Below are 21,414 nucleotides of genomic sequence, written 5' to 3' on the forward strand. Positions count from 1 at the left end.
CAACTCTTTAGAGTAGCGAAGGGAATTCACCACATTAAAACGAAATACAGGACCATTATAATTGAATTTCGCTATAATTAAGCTATAGGGAAGAAAAATACAGCACAATTGTGCTTGGCCTAACCTAGGACACCAATTTATTTAGAAGTGTACCAAATTTTTATAAGACAAAACATTTGTTTGCCTTAGAATTGCTACACCCCAAGCAAACCGATACTCCCTATTAGTAGACATGTTTAAATCAATTGATGTGATCTTAAAATTAATGGATGATCCAAAAATATTAGTGTGATTTTATATCTTGGCAATTGTTACTTGAGACTCATAATCTCGCCAAAATTATATAAAAAATATGGATCCCCTCGGAGTACATCAATATACAACTTGTAATTTCATGCAACAGTTTGGCATGTGCTACAAAATTTCCCTCGTGATCTAGAATATGATTTGTGAGTATGTGATTCTAACTTATTTAGCGATTAAAAATTTTCCTTATTTGAAAAAATGTTTTTGCCTCAAAATATACCATATGATTCAAAAAATTTCCCCGTGACCCAAATTTACTGGTTTAGCATCCAAAATCTTCCTCGTTTGAAAAGGTGAACTCTTGCTTCAAAATATATACCATGTGATTCAAAATTTGTCTCATGATCCAATAATTTATCACATCCTTCGCGCATTGCTTAAATTAATCATGCAATGCAGACAAAATCTGCACCATTCCCCCTGAATTTACCTATATAAACCAAAATCTAACATGTAGGCAAAGTTTTACCTAATTTTATCTATTTCGTGATCAATATTGTAATTGTAAGTTGTAATTTTTCTCGTGATTGGAGGTTCTACTTAATAACCTAAAGTGTGCCGCAACACCCTAAAAACTATCAAGCAAATTACGATTTGTTAAATGATTCAAAATCTATCCCATCATCCAAAATTTAATATAGGATTTAAAATAGAGCAATATGCCACGTGACTTAAAATTTATCATATATCAACGGTCGTAAAATTTGCCCCCTATAATTAAATTGCCTTTTTCACTCAAAAGATGGTTTCAATATCCAAAACAAACCACTTCAGCAAAAATCTGTATTATTTCACGATATTAATAACATGTTCGTATACCAATGAAAAAGTTACTTTTCGATTAATAGAAGCAAAATATGTTTGGTACACAATTTCTGAATAACTTCTAGAAGCCAAAGAGTTAACTTTTTATGAAGCATTGTCGTTTCTGATTTCTGAGGGTGTGACTGTTTTTGAATAAGCAGAAACATTTCGACTTCTGGTATCCAAACACTCTATAATACTGTGATTAGAGATGTAAAACGTGCCGGCCCGGCACATCCCAGCCCACGAAGTCGCGTGAGTAGCGTGCTGCGTGCTGGGCTGGGCTGTGCCAGAGATTCAGACGTGCTGTGATGTGCTAGATGGTGTACCGTGTTGTGTTGTGCCAGAAAAATAAACATGTTGTGCCGTGCTGGGATGTGCTAGCACACTTATATTATGTTCTCCAAAATAAATATTTTTTGAGATATTTTAGTTAGTACATATATTATTATACAAATAAATTAGTATAACGAAAATAAAATGTCAGAAATTGGCTAAAACAATGATTTTTCTTTGTGAAATATGCATCAAATGTGATATATTGTGTGGTATTTTACGCATGATGTGACGTGCTTTCTTCGCGTGTTGTGCTGTGCCGCGTGATGTGTTGTGCCGCTATGCCAGACAAACGTGCAGTGCCCGTGCTAGGCCAGGCACGTGCTGCATCGTGCTGTGCTCGAATATAAACATGTTGTGCTGTGCCATAAACGTGCTGGCCCGTCCCAATTTACACCTCTAACTATGATACAACATGATCTACTGATGAAAATGTGCACCTGAAGCTCAATTTACACATCTTTTTCTTATCTCACCCCTTACTTTTGATGAAAACTAAAAATAACTGGTTGACTTTAGTGTGATACTAATGTCATAAATAGGGGCTTATTTGAAAAAGTTTTCTAGAAACCGGAAGTATGCCAATATATATGGACAACTGAAATTAAGTTGTCCGCCTATATAACGTAGAAGGAGGGAGTAGAATTGTTGGGTGCCCATATCGTTTATCGAGATTGATGCAGCCGTGCGACATCTAAACCTTTTCCTTTTCTTTTAAGTCTTTCCCGTGTATTATTTTCTTGTTTCTCTCTTTTCACCCTTTTCCTGATATTTTCAGCTAAAACGAAGGGGAACTTGCTATTTCTATCTTAATATCACACTCAGCATCATCCTTCCAGTTGTTTGTTGTTTGAGTAATTTGTAGTAAAATGGTACCACCAACTACTTTCATGATCACTATCGGTAGTGGAGAGAGTGACTAAAAAGATTCAATTCTCGTTATTACGAGAGTTCTTTTGCTTGTTGCAGACCCACAATCTCTCTCTCTGGGTGGTGATGATACAATGATATCATACAAAGAAAAAGATGGATCCTTATGAAAGCTCAGTTGCTAATGGCTGATTTTGAGACACGTTTTCTTCATTTCCTCTATATTTTTAAGGATCAACCCTAGTACTGCTCAATAATTTGTTTCTCATCTGGCCTCTGTCTCTCTTTCTTCCTCTCTGAATAATTATAGCTTCAATGGAAAATATGTACAGTCTTGATCCTGCAACAACTAGTACTGGATTTCATCACCAAGGACCACAACTAGTACTAGAAAAACTTCTTCATGGTCAATTTGAAGCAACAGAAGGAGATAATATTCACGAAAGACATACTAGTACTATTATGGATCATCATCATCACCATAATCATCAACAGATGTCTGATGTTATCAAAGCTCAGATCGCTAGCCATCCTCTTTATCCTGACCTTATTTCTGCTTACATCCAGTGTAGACAGGTATGTATCATGATCATCATCATCTACTAGCTAGTAGTATACTACTATAACATTTTCTCTACTACTACTACAGGTTGGAGCACCACCAGAAATGGCGTTGCTTTTAGAAGAAATAGGGCGAGATCAAACTACTAACAACCCGCTGCTTTGTGGTGGTGGTGTTTGTAGTTCTAGTCATGATATCGGAACTGATCCTGAACTAGATGAATTCATGGTATAGTTGGTCATTTTATCTCTGTAGAACAAGATACTAAAAAAAAAACTCAGTTATTGATTATGAATTTTTAATACAGGAATCTTATTGTAAGGTTTTGTTAAGATATAAAGAGGAGTTATCTAAGCCATTCGACGAAGCAACGACGTTTTTAAACAACATAGAGATTCAGCTCAGTAATTTGTTATTGTCTAAAGGAATTTCTTCAACCCCTACTAATACAGCTACTACTACAACCTCTGGTACTGGAAGTGGAAGTTATCACTCACCTGGTACAATTTTATCTAATCATTATCTACACTATTAGGTCTCTAATTTACTTTTCTTTTTACTGTTAACAACTATATTAGTTTATTAGGTTAATTTGTTCACGCAGGTTTGATTTTATGTATATAAATACATGTATACATATGCATGATGATTATTCTAAATTTAGGGTTATGGAATTCAGACTCATCACACTAGCCTTTAATATACTGAGATTGTTGGCCAGAGGGAGGAATAGAGTTCTGCATTGTACCTATGACCTGCAGACCTAGTCTTGTGAATTTAAGGACAAAAACAGCACTAAATGAAAATTTTACTCCATCCAGCTAATGAATCCAGCACTAGAATTTCAGTAGATATTTAGGAAAACCATGAACATAATTGTTGGTGACTGTGTGAGTATATATAAACCCCGAATTACGAATATAGGCTTACTGTTGGTGTGAGGCGATGTTAATTTTCTGAGTAGTTATGACTAAGAATGAAATTGCAAAACTAGCTGTAGTCTGTAGAGATATAAAATCTGGTCAGGGTTTTTTAGTTGGAGGAGTTTAATTTCAGAAAGGGATGAGGGATATAGGTTTCTGCTCAAGCACCATCACCAGCATACAGCAGCTAACAGTAAAACTATTAGTTTCTTCTGAACTATACTGAAATGGTAGCTATATATGTAGTCCTTGGTTTACTAGTAATATTTATCATCCTTGCCGTATGTAGTTAACCTGTTGCACCACACAGCTCTTTTCCCCAAATTAAGCATTTGTTCTTGGAGTATTAACAACTACTAGCTAGATGCCAAAATAATAGTACGATCTATATCAAATGGCAACCACAATTGGTGCATTTACCCATTAGCTAGTTAGCAAGTCCTCGACTAAAAGTTTCTTTCTGTAGTTGGATTGTGTACACACCCTTTACTATTTCCGGTTTTCTATTCACCCTGGTTATCCAATATTGCTCCATTGTCTAATTTTCGGCTTTTCTTCCTTGTGAGATTGCAAAAATTAACGGAGTATTATTATTTTTTGTATGATTCTCACAGTTAATTGTTTGACTGATGATTCATGACATCCTTTACATTTAAGTTATGAGCAGCAATGTTATTGGTCGAGCCAACCATAAACATGCTATTTTTATCTATTTTCATGAACCCTGTCATGTCATCCAATTATATTTTGCAGAATGCAGAGGCCACACATCAAGCATAATGTTTTAGAGATGTGTTGGATCACATGTTACTTGTATAGCCTGTAGTCAATTGTTTCTTTTGTTGGCATATACCAACTAGTCGCCAGGCCTCTTTAATGTTTTAATATAGTTAGGTAACTGAAGGAAATGTTCTTTAAGTGCATTTCACAGTTTCTAAAATCTTGATGCTTAAGTTCTGTCCACCACCATGATACATTCATGCACATTTTCTATATTCATGTGAATTGCAAATTAATTTGTGAAGGTCTTGAGATGTGATAACTTATGAGCTGCGTATTTATGTGTTAACTAATACGGCCAGTGTCAATGCCTATCCACTCTCGTATACCTTTTTATGTTTGTTCAGTTTCACCTTATTGGCACTCTACAAATTTAAGGTTCAAAGCACTTCCATCTGGTTTTATCATTGTGTTGTGGAACGTATGTAGTAAAGATTATTCCTCCTTACAGACGGAGCAGCGGGGTCCTCAGAAGAGGAGTTGAGTTGCGGGGAGGCAGAAGCATCAGAAAGCCATGAATCATCTGCTCCTCGTGCAGCCGATCAGGAGCTGAAGGAAATGCTTATGCGAAAATACAGTGGATATCTGAGTAGTCTTAGGAAGGAATTCTTGAAGAAAAGAAAGAAAGGGAAGTTGCCAAAAGATGCAAGAACAACATTGATGGATTGGTGGAATACTCATTGTAGATGGCCATATCCCACGGTATCCCAATTCATTCTTTACATTCTTTATTAAGAATCCATTGCATAGCTAGTTAATTGGTATATCTCAACAGAAGTTAATGCACTAGTGAATATCCATTTTTGCTGGGATTGAAACTATTATGCAAATAGATACTTGAGATCTTTTTAGCTTAAATAAAAATTGGTTGCATAATTGCAACAGGAAGAGGAGAAGATGAAGTTAGCTGATGTGACTGGACTAGACCAGAAGCAGATAAACAACTGGTTTATTAACCAAAGAAAGCGGCACTGGAAACCGTCCGAAGACATGCGCTTTGCTCTAATGGAAGGTGTTGGTGGTGGTGGTGGCGGAGGAGCTCCAGTGTATTTTGAATCCAGTGGAAAAGGACCAGCAGATATCAATGACTTTTGTTGATGAGATGTAACTCTGGAAATCGTCAATTATCCTTTTTCCTAGTATCTATTCCATATCCTTGGCCAAAAAAATTGTGTCAAATACATATCTCCTAGTGCATCTCGACCTGCAAATATACATAGGAAAATAACATTTATGTTTTTCTTTTACTTCTCTGCATATTGCAAGTGTTGAGCTTAATTATCTGACACAATATTCCTCACTCGTGATTGAGAAAGGGAAACACATGGTACGCAGAGTAGATAAAAATGTAGATTATGTAGTTTTCAATCCAACTTTTTGAATAATATTAGATCATGTGTATATGTAATTGCCAACCGCTATCCATACAAAAATCCTACCTTTGGAACTTAATCAGAGACCTTTTTTTTTTTTAAGTACTCAACTAAAAACAAACAAACAACTAAAAAGGACTTCAATGATTAGGAAATGTGATGTTATTTGTCTATGAAGATCATGTTCATCTTATACTACTGGGTAAAAACAAACAACTAAAAAGAACATACCGAAAGTAATTTTATTGAAGTAAAATAGAACTTACACTTCACACTCAGAACATCCACGAAAGGAATTTTTATTAAGCGGGTTGAGGACAGATAAATCCAAATTCTCACAAATCAGTTACTCCATAAACTAGTACTGGTATTTATCCTTACTTTTACGTGCAACAATCACCGAATTTATGACGTCGTCCATCGGATGAAAGATAGCGAGAATATCGAAACCTGGTAAGTCACTAGGCTCAACAATTGGATATAGAAAACCACGAGCACCATGAGCACTCCTCAACATTAACAAGGACCCTGGTGCCATGTACTTAGCCAGATGATCAATGACTTTGCGTTTATCTTCTTTGTTCAATCCAACTAAAGCAGCTAAGAAGACTACTTCGTAGTCGCTTAAACCTGCAGTAACATCCATAATATCAGTATCATGAAACAACATTCGCTTCGACAAGTCGGGATCTGCAGCGACCAAGTTAGAAGCCAAAGCATTGGCTGACCGGTCAATATCATAATTGTGAAACATAGTGTTTCTCAGATGGTATGAAGCCAATACTATGGAGGTGAGAGGCAGAGGTCCGGATCCAATGAAGGCGATGTCACTTGGGTTTTGATTTGTGATGTAATTGCTAAGTATGGTATACTCAAGACGGCCAAGTTTGATGTAATTGGTGTAGTATGGAAAAATGTTAATATGATCCAGTGGGACATTGTAGGAACCTAATAGCGCTGAGAAGTGCGACTCTAAGAGACCTTCGGCTTCTCCACATAGACGAATGAGTTTGGAACGGATTCCTTGCACTTTTCCTGATAACTTGGTTACATCAATTGGAGAAGGTGGCATACAAGTTAGGACTAGTCGAGTGAAAAGAGTGTCAACATCTTTTGAAGGTTTGAGGCTTTTCAAGGTTGATAGGTTGTCATAGATCTCGCAAACATTTTGAATTAGCACTTCTTCTTGATCACAAGAAACCAAAGAACCCAATGAACCCATGGCTGACAATCTGTGTAGTTTATGAATACTAAGAGCAATAATTCAACGTTTCATCAAAAGGGATGAAGTATGAATCCACCAATCAATCACTACTGATGCTAAAGAGAATTCTTACTTTGTCTGATAACTGTTTTTCGCTTTTCTAACCTCCAAATGTGGTGGCTATTTATGGACAGCATTTGCAGCCCAGTGAGCACACATTATAATATAGTTGTTGTGAGCATGAGCAAGACACGCTTCTTTGGTTTGCTTTACCTAATCGGAGTGTGCGCCACACTAGTTGGATGACTAGCCTGATTTGGTCTCATTCCTGTAGACTAGAGACTGGGAGAATTTGCTGAAGAAAATTACGGTTGACAGTTCACTTCGCCACGTTTTAAGGCTTCAACTAATTAAACTAACTACATTTACTTGGGCAGGAAAGTACTCAGTGATATTTATAATCCATATGGCCTCATATCTTATGGAACGACAATATATGTTGACATATAACAAACCAAACAAACAAAGCAGAAAAATTATTAATAACCAATAGTTTAGTTTAGGCAATAAATTAGGAATACGCCAATACTTTTGATAATGCAATTGCAAAGAACAAATGTAATAAACGAACAGCGGATCTTTGCTAGGATAGTATCATAGTAGTAGTAATTGTGTTATCACAGAAAGCCAGAAACACAAAAGTGCAAAACATCAAAACGTATCGTAACAGTAATGTTAATTTTGTCTCGAAGCGGCGTATTCATTATGTAATTCAACTTTTTGATTGCAAATGTCATTGTCATTATGATTACCTAGATTAGGTTTATGTGACATTCAAAGATCACTTGTGACTGTAATACTTACATTTTCTGCCAACGAATTTTGACCCATTTAGTTAGTTGGCCTTTGAGTTGTTTTGATGTTGCTCCGAGTTGGTTAAAATGTCTGCTACTTAGTGCTTCGCCCATTTTCCTTTTCTTTGTAAAATAAAAATAAATGTATTTCTTCCTTATGCAATGATCGAAACATATGGGAATGAGCAAAATGGTTGGGCATTTGGTGGAAGATGAAAGATGCTAGTGAGAAGATATTCCTAACAACGCAAATGTTGTTCACAGGACTTTGAATGAAGACAATTTTGTGGTGAAAATCAAATCTCTTATTGCAATTTAGGTCACATGTAACATGACAACAGATATATAAATATGTATATTTAGGCGGTGGTCTTACGGTTACAAGCACACTGCATGCTAGACAAGCATCACTTCCCCGCCGAATTTTTCAAAACCAAAAAAAAAAAAAAAAAAAAAAGAATTTTTCCCGGTTAATTTATAAGCATCCACAATGCAAAAACCTGTGACCTGCCTATTTTTCTGTTGATTACAGACAATGCAGGTGTTCACTCTTATACTTGTTTGGTAGTAGACACCGTGGGTGTAGAGTTCAAAGCACTTTTGCTTGACTTATATCATGTTGTCAAAGGCCTGTAGTAAGAATTATTTATTTTTTCAGATGGAGCAGCTGCATCCAGATTCCAGATTAGAGGATTAAGTTACAAGGAGGCTGACGCATTGGAAAGCCCGGATTCCTCTGCTCTACGTGCAGCTGTAAGAGCTGAAGGAAATGCTCATGTGAAAATTCAGTGGATATCTGTGTAGTAACAGGAAGGAGTTCTTAAACAAAGTAAGATAGTTAAATTGCTAAAAGAGGCGAGAACAACATCGGCAGATTGGTGGAATACTCATTGTGGACATAAACGACTGTCTATCCTGATTCGTTCTTGAAGATACAAAACATAATTTTATTTATGTTGAAACAGGAACTACATCTCACACACTTGAAGACACAGAAAATACAGAAGTTTATTGTAGTGGCCTTCTCCACTTTCACACATACCAACCTCTACTAACAGAAACGAAAAATACGACAACAAACACATCCAGATGCTCACAGTAATATGTCAGCTCAGCCCTGTCTGGTAGAAAACTGTATGAAGTAGTACCTGCTTATGCCCACAGTAAGTGCCCAAGCCTTATTGATCAATTACCGTATGAACTAGTACTGCTTTACTTAATCTTACGGGCAACCACCACTGAATTTATTACCTCGTCCATTGGATGAAAAATTGCGAGTACCTCAAAACCTGGTAAATCACTAGGCTCAACAATGGGATAGAGAAACCCACGAGCACCATGAGCACTCCTCAACATCAGTAAGGACCCTGGTGCCATGTGCTTAGCCAAATGATCAATAACTCTGCATTTATCTACTTTGTTCAAACCAACTAAAGCAGCTAAGAAAACAACTTCATAGTCGTATAAGCCGTTAGTGACATCCATAATGTCAGTATCATGAAATAGCATTCGCTTCGACAAGTCGGGATCTGGAGCGACCAAGTTAGAAGCCAACGCATTGGCAGATATGTCGATATCATAATTGTGAAAGGTAGTGTTCCTCAGATGGTTTGAAGCCAGTACAATCGATGTAAGTGGCAAGGGACCGGAACCAATAAAAGCTATGTGACTTGGGTTTGGGTTTGTGATATAGTTGCCGAGTATAGTATACTCAAGACGCCCAAGTTTGATGTAATTTGTGTAGTATGGAAAGATGTTGATATGATCAAGTGGGATATCGTAAGAACCCAATAGGGTTGAGTAATGAGCTTCTAAGAGGCCTTCAGCTTGCCCACAGAGACGAATGAGATTGGAACGGATTCCTTGATCAGTGACCGATAATTTGGTGACATCAATTGGAGATGGTGGAATGCAAGCTAGGACTAGTTGAGTGAAAAGAGTGTTTACATCTTTTGAAGGTTTGAGGCTCTCCAGGGTTGATAAGTTGTTATAGATTTCAGAAATGTTTTGAATTAGCAGTTCTTCGTCGTTACACGAGTTCAATGAACCTAATGAACCCATAGTTAACAGTAAAATGTTGCTAAGAATCAATCTATACTGTGTGTGTAGAAAATTCTTAATATTTCAGATGACGGTTTGATTTTGCAACCTCCAAACTGGGGGCTATTTATGAACAACATTTTGAGGGGCTATAGAAAGAGTTGGTTAAGCTAACATATTCCCTTTAGGTTTTTGAACAATGTAATTGTAACCTATGTGACACCACATAGAGGCCATATTTTACAATTATCATACCTAAAATTGTACAGGCTAATGACATTTGCCAGAAAAAATAAACAAACGAGCACCTACACATGTTGACTGTTGACATATCAAACCCCTAACAAAGAACAAACATGAAGTACCTAATAAAAAATGCATAATAACATCATAGATGATACCCCACGAGTAATGCAACAACAAACGAATGGATTGGATGGATGGGTGTGTGTACCGTACTAATGTCGTCATAGCAAAGTAAATGAAATCCCCCTCAAAATGCAGTATTTGTAGCTCGGCATAGTGGTGTCGTCATAGCATAGGTGAGCGGTGTTCTTATATAGATAACTAGAAATAACCCGTACAGTAACGGTACTGATATGATCTGATATTAGAATCACTTTTTTTTTCTTTCCAATCACTCAAATTCATAAACAATTTAGAAAGTCGTATCAAGAAAATATCTATGCACAAAAAAACAACTCATATGCACCAATAATAAATCAACGGTCAAACTCTGTAGCTAATATGATTCGCTTCTCATCACATTCACATGTACACAAATATAACCAATATAGCATTTTTATAATTTGAGTTGTGTCTGTAGGTTATGATTTTATAATTAATAAAATTGCGGTCTCGCTACATATACCATGTATTGAGAATGCAAATCTGTGCACTTCCTCAAAACTGGAGTACGTACACATATTTTATTACCGGGTTTATTACGATCCTAAAATCTTATTATCGTGCTTGTAACCTTAATAGATATGGCACACATATTTTTTATTTGGCTTTGTATTCAATATCCCTTTTAATATCTTGAGTTATGAGATGACCCGCTAATTATTAAATTAAAATTATAATGAAACTACAAAACCGCTAATTATTAAATTCATAATAAAAGAGGTTACAAACACGATGACTGTCAGATGTCTATTACTAGGATGAGATTGTGATGGTTGGATCATTCGTTTGTCTCTCAAATATTATCCAGTCGTTGGTGGCTAAAAACCCCTTCCGTTTTGTATTATAAGAAGCTAATTGTGCTCGTAATCGATTTCCATCAGGCCTAAAATCCTTAGCTTCCCTCGGTTTTAGGATCTTTTTTTTTAGATAAGAGATATTTTAATTGGACAAGATTCAATTTACAAAAACGAGTTCTTTTCCAAACTTCCTGGAAGAAAATTCGGTGGTTCAGAGTACCAAAGGCGGGTACCGTATTGACTCTAGCATGTTTTGCCATGATGCTACAACAGAGTTTGCATCTCTTTTGACAAAAGAGCACGAACAGTTATCAAAGGTTTTTAAAAGGAAAATATTCGAACTAAATTATTTGTTGTCCAGTTAATAAAATTCAAATTGTCATTTATGGCATTGTTTACATTCTTATTATCTCCCTCCAGCATTAGGTTGTTAAAGCCTTTCTCCGTATCCCATTTGACAATTTCCAGTGCAGCCAGAGCTGCACCTTGTTATTCATCTACTTCGTTTTTTCCTTTAAATTTCCCTGCACATTCTCACTTATAAAAGATGCACCGAAATTTATCTTAACAACATTATTAATAGGAGGAGACCATCTGTTGTTTACATGCCCATTAAGGCCAGCATCAATACTATGTTGGGAACTAATTGAGGCTTTACAATCTGTTATAAACTAATTTAAGGCTTCACAATCTCTTATTCACTCATAATAATTTCTAATCAAATTCAGCAATGGTCTCCGAAGATATCAACCATCTCACCAACCAATTTGATTCTGCTTCTATTAATCCCACTGAAGATATTAGAGAAATTATTAATGTTGCTCGAATCAATCCTAATATCTGCTTACAAAGATATGTAAACAATATTATAGGGAAAGTCATCACTCATATTAACATGAGTAGGGGCTCTGCAGAAAAACACGTTAAACTTTTCTGGGGAAATAAAGGTTGGAAACTTTGAGCTAAGTAGGAAAGCAAAAAATTTATTCACTGTCAAATTTGAAACAAAGGAGGAATGAAGCTGGGTTTTATCTGAAGCTCCTTGGTGCCTAGATAATTTTTTGTGTATCATTAAACCATGAAATCCTACGCAAATTGATAGACACATTTTTGTGTCCGATTTGTCTCGATTCTATATATTCTTAGGGCTCATTTTTGTACTTATTATGGTGTTTTATTTATTTGTAGGTATTTTTGGCTAATAAACATTTTTGAAAAAAATTGGCTCGAAAAGTTGACGGAAAGCACCCGGAGGACACTTTCTATTCGGACCCTCGGCTTGGATAAGGGGCAAACCCAGGACACCCTTAAGGCGGCTGCTAAAAGCACCCCTACTCTGGATAGGGGGCGCCCTTTCTTCTTCACGGTTTCAAATCCAGAAAATTGGCGGGAAATATTTGGCAGTTTTGGCAATCGTGATTTGGAGGAGTTTGAGGTCGATTAAACCTCTGATTTTCATAGGATAGACTCCTTATGGGTCTAGGAATCTGATATGGGTGTTTAAATCGATTAGACTGGGCTCAATCGATGAATTTTTATCACAATAAAAATATATGGAAAGTCACGTGTGTGACCTGTTTTAGGGAATTTTAGAGAGATTAAAGTGTTGTAAACCTTCCCAAAGATTTGTATCTATCTAAGGAAGAGTTTAGAATAAAAAGAAAAGCTCAGAAACGCGTAGAAATTCTAAAATAAGAAATTGCCGCAACTTTGTCGTGAAGAGAAGGAAAGAGATTTTGGAAGATTTGGGAGAGATTTAATCGGTATTTTTGATATAAATAGATGACTTGGGTCATATAGAAGGGGTGTCGAGAGTTTGGGGACCTAAGGAGAGCCAGAGAAGAAGAAATCAGAGCTTTACCAAACTCTGTTTCTGCTGGTGCTGCTGCTGCTGAAGAGGAAGAACGCGAAGAACATTGACGCATGGGAAACAGTCGCAGAACAGTGTCGTTGTTTAACAGTTGAAGAACATTAAGCTGTGCATGACAGTCGTATTCTAGGGTCTTAAATTTCTGATCCTTTAACAGTTGATTAGCAACGTATATCTTCAGTATTGCAACACCAACTGTAACAGTAACTTCTGTAACATCTATACACCGTTGCAGATCTGTTGTTTTATATATTCTCTTCAATAAAACCACCTTTTGAGCCATGATTTATTATTTTGAACCTGTTTCTGATATGAGGAGCTAAACCCCATTGCTGAGGCGATAGAGGAAGCTATTTTTCCAACAAAAAGCGGTAAAATCTATTTAATTTAATTTATTGCAATTATTATTATGATTATTTGCCTTGGACTATTATTGAATATGATTTTTATTTGAGTGATTGTGATCTATTTTGATGGAGTATGCTTAGTTTATAGACTCTTGATGCTTCATGCTTGGTATTTACAATTATTGCTTTTGAAAATCTACTTGTTGCAATAGTAAGAATCAAATTGAACAAGAAAATTGGATGAATATAAAAATTAGATTAAATCACTTTGAATTTGGAAAATAGTGGAATCTTAGCCTCACTGTTCTTTTAATATTGATATCAACTTTGATTGAGTTTGCTATAATTTTTAGTGAGTTTTCTATTTTAATATTAGAATTTAAGTCTAATTAATATCCTTCACAAGTCTGAGAATCGAACCACTTTTACCACTATATACAAATCACATTAATTTTTGGCGCCGCCGACGCGGACTTGTTTTAGCGTTTTTGATTTATTTTATTTTTTATTTATTTATTTTTTATTATTTTTGTCATTTTTTTTATGTTTTTGGGTATTTATTTTGTGTCTACAGGTTTTGGATTATAAAGAAAATTGAGCCAAGGAGTTTGGTGATTTCATAAAGACTTGGAGCTAAAGATTAAAGCAAAAAGAACAGAAAAGAAGACAATTTTATTTTAGGGTTTGTTTATTTTATTTTTTTTAAAAAAAAAAAACACTGTATTAGGGTTTATTATTTTTATAATTTTTCTTTATTTTTTTGGACTTTTGGACTTTGGGACATTATTTTTTTTATTACCCTACGGAAGAGTACTTTAAATATAAACTGTTTGCAAAGAAGGAGGACAATTACGATATTGTCTCTGCACCTTGGGTTCGTACACTAGACATCGGAGTCAGCGACCCGAGTCGACTACAACCGATTAATCCCCCGTCTGGAACGGGAGGTAAGATTCTAAACACTCGTGAATCCCCTGTCAGCGAGTTATTGGACTCCTTCGTATGCATATATGTTGAGGATTGAATACAAACATTTATTTTTCTAGTAAAGGGAAAGGCCTGACCATACAAGATAAGGGTTCGGATTTCATCACCGTTCTCTTCTTGCCCGCTTTAGGAACACGTAACCTACGCGAACCTAAGCCTAAAATTTTGACTAGAACGAGACCAATAGGGTAACGAGCTTAACCGGAAAGTCATTCGAAAAATATTGGTTACTCTTTTAAGCATACTTCGAAGTTCTTGACGGTTTCTGTAAGTTGATTGCGTGACTGCGCCGCCTTGTAATACCGGTGAGGCCTTGGGTATCAAAGCTCCACCGAGCTTCCCTCGCCTCTATTCAACTTACGTTAACTCGGATTGATTCCAGAGGGGTTTTCTCAAATTGTAACGAATTCTCGTTCGAAGGATTAGAAGCTGGTCTAGAAACAATCTAAGTGGAGCCATCATGCTTTTTGTTTGCTAGAAATCAATAGGTTTGATTTGGTTGAGTCGGCCTTGATCTGTGTTTGCTTACCCTTCTAATTTAGAAAATTCTATTGTATGCCTGAACGTAAAAGAGACGCACTAGGTAGATTTGTTAAAGAGAAACCTAGTAGTTCGAAGCGTCTCGATTATCTTAATTTAGAAAGTCCGACTTTTGAAGAGTCTGTTTTTCAACATCCTTTGACTGAGGAGAGAATCCTTGTTTCTCCGATAGCGCCAGAAATGGCAACTTTGAAAGCTTTGTTGAATCCAACTAGGACTACTCGTCCTTCGTGTATTAAGTTAGCTGAAACGGAGGAACCCTATGAGCTGAAACCTGGGACCTTACAGATGCTCCCAATATTTTTATGGAAAGAAAATGAAAACCCTTATTACCATGTTAGGGATTTTGAGGAAATTTGTAGTACTCTAAGAATTAGAGGCTTAGATGATGATGCTTTGAAACTTAGGTTATTCCCATTTTCCCTGAAAGATAAGGCCAAGTCGTGGTTGTATAGTTTGGAATCCGAGTCAATTGACACATATGAACAACTTACATCTGCCTTTTTCAATAAGTTTTTCCCTAGGCACAAAACATCGTCTATTAGGACACAAATATGCACATTTTCACAACAAGAGGGAGAATCTTTATATAGGTATTTGGAAAGGTTCAATGATTTATTATCCCAGTGTCCTCATCATGGTTTATAAAAGGTTAGGCTAGTTCAGATCCTTTATGAGGGTTTAGATTATTCCACAACGACCATGGTTGAGTCTCTATGCACTGGTGGATTTGAAAACCAAACTGTTGATGCGGCGATGGAATTTTTTAATGAAATCGCCGAAAAAACTCAGCAATGGGAAAATAGTAGGGCACCCCAGAAAACAATTCTTTTAAGTAGAGGAAACGTTAATAGGGTAGAAGGAGGCTATGAATCAGATGCCAAAATTGCCGTTATAGCAAAAAGGTTAGAAGTGGGCCAGACTAGTGGTAGAGTGGAGCCTTTTTGGGAAGGCCAGAATATTGAAGAGCAAGCCAATGCTCTTTATAATAACACTAGATTTGATAACCGTCAAAAGATTGACCCATATTCAGAAACCTATAATCCTGATGGAGAAACCATCCGAACCTTTCATGGTCTAAGGGCCAAAGTCAAGGTCAGTTTAGTAATTCTAATGCTCCCCCAGGTTTTGGCTATACTAAGAATCCTTCAGGACTAGCTCAGTTTCAGAATCAGTCAGATAAGAAAATCCTAAGTTTAGAAGAATCTCTCGCCTTGTTAACTCAGCAAACTGCAAAATTTCAGTTATCCGTAGAACAGAGTCTACAAGCTAGTAACAGGATAGGACAAGAAAATAGTCAGGCTATTTCCGAGTTAAAAACCCAGGTTGGTCTGATAAGTGATTCTTTGAGAGAAAAAGGTAAGTTTCCTAGTAAAACACAACCCAACCCTAGAGGAGTTCATGAATTAGGTGCAAAACCATCGAATCAATTGAATGCTATTAGAACCCTTAGAAGTGGTAGATTTGTAGACAATAAGGTAACCATGCCCGATAGTGAACATATTGCAGTTCACCCCTCAGGATCTCACCTCTCAGGACCAGTAGCTGAAGAGACTGATAAAGTTTCTGATGATGTGAATTCGGTTCCTGAAAGGTCTGATTTTAGCCTAGAGCCCCATTTCCTCAGCTATTAGTACCAACAAAGAAGGAATCGAACTTTAATGACATAGTGGAGGTTTTTAAGCAAGTTACCATAAACCTTCCCTTATTAGATGCAATTAGGCAAATTCCTGCTTATGCCAAGTTCCTTAAGGATATGTGTACGCGAAAGCGAAAACTTAGCGTCCATAAGAAAGCCTTTTTAGCTAGTCACGTAAGTTCAATCATTCAGAACACACACAACTCCAAAGTACAAAGACCCAGGTTCTCCTACCATTGCTTGCACAATAGGTAACTTCCGGGTAGAAAAAGCTTTACTTGACTTAGGAGCCAGTGTGAACTTACTGCCATTCCATGTATACTTACAGCTAGGACTTGGTGAAATGAAACCTACTCAGATGACACTGCAGTTAGCTGATAGGTCTGTTAAAATCCCTCGAGGTGTTATCGAGGATGTTCTTATTGAGGTCGACAAGTTTATTTATCCAGTGGATTTCGTGGTCCTAGATACCCAACCTGTCCCTGACCCAGAGAACCAGATACCTGTGATTTTAGGTCGCCCATTTTTAGCTACGTCTAATGCGATCATTAACTGTCGAAATGGTGTGATGAGTTTATCTTTTGGTAATATGACTATGGAGATGAACATTTTTAATGTCAGTAAGCAACCTCATGAGCTAGATGACACATGTGTTGAGGAGGTGAACATGATAGAAGCCTTAGTTCAGGAGTCATTACCAAACATCTTGTCTGAAGACCCATTAGAAAGTTGTCTATCCCATTTTGGTTTAGATTTTGACGACGATAGCACTATTGAACAGGTGAATGCTCTATTAGATTCTACCCCTGTGTTAGACACTGATAGATGGAAAGCTAGGTTCGAACCGTTACCAGTTTCTGAGACTACCCTAATTCCTTCTTTAGAAGAGCCCCCAAAGTTGGACCTTAAACCACTACCCGATACTCTAAAGTATGTGTTTTTAGGCCCATCTGAGACTTTACCTGTGATTGTAGCTTCCGATTTGGATAGTGATCAGGAAAGTAGGCTAGTAAATGTACTTCAAGACAATAAGGAAGCTTTAGGGTGGACTATAGCAGACATTAAGGGTATAAGTCCTACTGTGTGTATGCATCAGATTCATTTAGAGGAAGACTCCAAACCTTCTAGGGAGATGCAACGTCGACTGAACCCTAACATGAAAGAGGTAGTTCGAAAAGAGGTGCTTAAGTTGTTAGATGCGGGTATTATTTACCCAATTTCAGACAGTAAGTGGGTCAGCCCTGTTCAGGTTGTCCCCAAGAAATCAGGTATCACTGTAGTCCAGAATGATAATAATGAATTAATCCCAACCCGAGTGACCACGGGATGGCGTGTGTGTATTGACTATAGGAAATTGAACAAGGTCACAAGGAAGGATCACTTTCCCCTTCCTTTTATCGACCAAATGCTAGAGCGATTAGCTGGACATAGTCACTATTGCTTCTTAGATGGCTACTCCGGTTATAATCAGATCGTTATTGCCCCAGAAGACCAAGAGAAAACCACTTTTACCTGTCCCTTTGGTACCTTTGCGTATAGACGCATGCCTTTCGGGCTATGTAATGCCCCTGCAACTTTTCAGCGTTGTATGATGAGCATATTTTCTGATATGGTAGAACGGTTCTTAGAGGTCTTTATGGATGATTTTTCAGTGTTTGGTTCATCTTTCGATGAGTGCTTGCATCATTTGACATTAGTGTTGACTAGGTGTAAGGAAAAAAATTTAGTGCTTAATTGGGAAAAATGCCATTTCATGGTTAAATCAGGAATTGTGTTAGGGCACATCGTCTCTTCAAAGGGTATAGAGGTAGACAAAGCCAAAGTTGACCTTATTAAGACTTTACAGGTCCCAAAAACCGTAAAAGATATTAGGTCATTCCTAGGGCATGCAGGTTTTTACCGTCGATTCATTAAGGATTTTAGCTTGATTTCTAGACCTCTTTGCAATTTGCTTGCAAAAGATGTTAAGTTTGTCTTTGATGATGCTTGTTTAGAGGCTTTTGAGAAGCTTAAAACTTTACTCACTACTGCCCCGATAGTCCAGGCACCTAACTGGAACCTACCCTTTGAGATTATGTGTGATTCTTCAGATTATGCTATAGGCGTCGTTTTAGGACAACGAGAAAACAAATTACTTCATGTGATTTATTATGCTAGCAAAACTCTGAATGATGCCCAAATGAACTACACAACTACCGAGAAGGAACTTTTAGCCATCGTGTTTGCCTTGGATAAGTTTAGGTCCTACCTATTAGGTTCTAAGATCATAATCTATACAGATCATGCTGCTTTGAAATACCTTTTATCTAAGAAGGATACCAAACCTAGATTGATTAGATGGATCCTATTGTTACAGGAATTTTCCCCAGACATTAGAGACAAAAAGGGTGCAGAAAATGTAGTAGCAGACCACTTGTCTAGGCTAGTTGTTAGTTCCCCTAGTGATTCCCTTCCTATAAGGGATAGCTTTCCTGATGAACAATTGTTCTCTGTTTCCCAATCACCTTGGTATGCAAATATAGTGAATTATCTTGTTACTGGTCGAACCCCTCAACATTGGGGTAAGCAAGATCGTTCTAGGTTTTTAGCCGAGGTTAAGCATTTCTTTTGGGACGATCCTTATCTGTTTAAGTATTGTCCGGACCAGATTATTAGGAGATGTGTATCTGAGAGTGACCAGTCTAGTATTATCTCCTTTTGTCATGAACATGCATGTGGGGGTCATTTTAGTGCTAAGAAGACTGCTGCTAAGATTTTGCAGTGTGGATTTTACTGGCCTTCGTTGTTTAAAGATTCCCATAGTCATTGTGTTTCTTGTGAGCGTTGCCAGAAGTTAGGAACCATTTCCCGTAGAAATATGATGCCTTTGAACCCTATTTTAGTGATTGAGGTCTTTGATGTGTGGGGCATTGATTTTATGGGTCCATTTCCTATTTCGTTTGGTTATCTTTACATACTTGTCGTGTAGACTATGTGTCTAAGTGGGTTGAGGCGGTTCCGTGTAAAACGAATGACCACAGGGTCGTAGTCCAGTTTTTGAAAGAGAATATACTTACACGTTTTGGTACGCCGCGAGCTATAATTAGTGATGGAGGTTCACACTTTTGTAATAGACCGTTTGCTCTTTTAATGAAACAATACGGTATTACCCATAAAGTAGCAACCCCATATCACCCTCAGACTAGTGGTCAGGTAGAGGTTTCCAATAGGGAAATTAAACGTATTCTAGAGAAAACAGTTAATCCAAATAGGAAAGACTGGTCGTCGTTACTGATGCCTTATGGGCTTACCGTACTGCGTTTAAGACACCCATTGGAATGTCACCTTATCGTTTAGTGTTTGGAAGGCATGTCACCTGCCTGTTGAGTTAGAGCATCGAGCCTATTGGGCTATTAAGAACTTAAACTTTTCACTTGACAAGGCAGGAGCTCAAAGAAAGCTCCAGCTCAATGAGTTGGACGAGATTCGTAGAGATGCATACGATAGTGCTAAGGAGTATAAGAACAAAATGAAACTTGTGCATGATAGGAATATTTTACGAAAGTCATTTTCTCCAGGTCAAAAAGTTCTTCTGTATGACACTCGTTTGCATCTATTCCCCGGGAAGTTGCGCTCTCGTGGTGGACCGGTCCTTTTGTGGTCCGTACTGTTTTTCCTCATGGCGTGTTGAGATTGAGACACCAGATGGTAGTAGTTCTTCGAAGGTTAACGGTCAGCGATTGAAGCCCTTTTTAGAGCCTTTTCCTACAGGTGATGTTGAGGAGGTCCCTCTGGAGGACCCTGTTTACCTTGATTGACCATCGAGGCGATTTTGTATGTTGTATAATATTTTTAGGTTTTTGGTTACACTTCACCCAGGTACTATCTTTCCGACTTCTCTCTTTACTATTTCCTCATGTTTTATATTTTTGGTACTGTTCTTTGATTAGAAACATTGAGGACAATGTTAGATTTAAGTTTGGGGGTGGGGTAGAACTTTTTGTTACCTTTTCGTTGCAATAAATAAACTCCAGAGCCTAGAAATTTATCCCTATTAAGGATGGCACTAACCAATCTAAGTGGATGGAAGCATTTTGGTTGTAGGAGTTGAGGAACCAATCTGACTAGATGGCAACATCTAAAGAGTCTATTCATAAAAGCACAGAGCTCAGGTGTTAGAAATAACATGATAGTTTCACCATATCTCGTTGAGTCCTTTTCACTTCTGTTTTTTTTTGTTTTTTTTAAACTATGTTTCTCTAAGTGATTAGGTGGGGCTCACGATTCAAGTTGTTACCAATGCTAGGGTGAATTAGAGTGATTGAGATACAAAAAAAAAAAAAAAGACCAGACCATCAGACCAACTGGAATAAATTCAATAAAGTCGACCACTGGAACCCTTGTATATGCCAGTTGTGTTGACCTAGAGTTAGGATTATCGACCACTGGTACCCTTGTATATGCCAGTGTGTTGATATTAGTCAGACCGGTATCTCAGTCCATTAGGATAGGTTCATTTTGGCGGAGGCCTTCAGACAGATATGAGAAACACCGTTCACCTAGTAAACATCAAAACCATCTATGTTTTTCTATATCCATCTTCTTGATCTATCCATGTGATTAGTTTTGACTCCGGATATTGATGTCCATAGTGCACTATCTGAGTAGAGCTCTGTCACTTATATATGAATTTTAGTATGCTTGAGTGCAAACTCGTGTACAACAATTGGAATTTCGCATCAGGGTACTTCCTCCTGTAGTCAATAAGTATGCCAACCAAGGAGATTCTTTAGTG

At 37.2% G+C, this 21,414-nt stretch overlaps 3 protein-coding genes and 1 pseudogene across 3 annotated transcripts; 1 reads left to right on the top strand and 3 right to left on the bottom strand.

Annotated features, from left to right (window-relative positions):
- Nucleotides 1-2,193: 2,193 nt before the first annotated feature.
- LOC113346925 (homeobox protein knotted-1-like 1) lies at nt 2,194-5,996 on the top strand. The gene is made up of 5 exons (XM_026590477.1): nt 2,194-2,892; nt 2,966-3,106; nt 3,186-3,378; nt 5,033-5,283; nt 5,467-5,996. The coding sequence occupies exons 1-5, from the start codon at nt 2,632-2,634 to the stop codon at nt 5,677-5,679; spliced, it is 1,059 nt and encodes a 352-aa protein (XP_026446262.1). The 5' UTR covers nt 2,194-2,631; the 3' UTR covers nt 5,680-5,996.
- Nucleotides 5,997-6,232: 236 nt separating this feature from the next.
- LOC113352966 (nicotianamine synthase-like) lies at nt 6,233-7,219 on the bottom strand. The gene has a single exon (XM_026596704.1). It carries the CDS (start codon nt 7,174-7,176, stop codon nt 6,313-6,315), a length of 864 nt encoding a protein of 287 aa, XP_026452489.1. The 5' UTR covers nt 7,177-7,219; the 3' UTR covers nt 6,233-6,312.
- Nucleotides 7,220-9,029: 1,810 nt separating this feature from the next.
- On the bottom strand, nt 9,030-10,134 carry LOC113352967 (nicotianamine synthase-like). The gene has a single exon (XM_026596705.1). It carries the CDS (start codon nt 10,071-10,073, stop codon nt 9,225-9,227), a length of 849 nt encoding a protein of 282 aa, XP_026452490.1. The 5' UTR covers nt 10,074-10,134; the 3' UTR covers nt 9,030-9,224.
- A 5,411-nt stretch (nt 10,135-15,545) lies between these two features.
- LOC113354620 lies at nt 15,546-15,645 on the bottom strand (annotated as a pseudogene).
- Between the last annotated feature and the right edge of the window lie 5,769 nt (nt 15,646-21,414).

The sequence above is a fragment of the Papaver somniferum genome, chromosome 2 (assembly GCF_003573695.1).
Source record: "Papaver somniferum cultivar HN1 chromosome 2, ASM357369v1, whole genome shotgun sequence".
NCBI lineage: Eukaryota > Viridiplantae > Streptophyta > Magnoliopsida > Ranunculales > Papaveraceae > Papaver > Papaver somniferum.

Bases quoted from the DNA above. Each gene is read 5' to 3' on its own strand.
- LOC113346925 (XM_026590477.1), top strand. From the start codon at position 2,632: ATGGAAAATATGTACAGTCTTGATCCTGCAACAACTAGTACTGGATTT. The intron at 2,893-2,965 runs GTATGTATCATG...CTACTACTACAG, and splicing joins CTTACATCCAGTGTAGACAG to GTTGGAGCACCACCAGAAAT. The intron at 3,107-3,185 runs GTATAGTTGGTC...TTTTTAATACAG, and splicing joins CTGAACTAGATGAATTCATG to GAATCTTATTGTAAGGTTTT.
- LOC113352966 (XM_026596704.1), bottom strand. From the start codon at position 7,176: ATGGGTTCATTGGGTTCTTTGGTTTCTTGTGATCAAGAAGAAGTGCTA.
- LOC113352967 (XM_026596705.1), bottom strand. From the start codon at position 10,073: ATGGGTTCATTAGGTTCATTGAACTCGTGTAACGACGAAGAACTGCTA.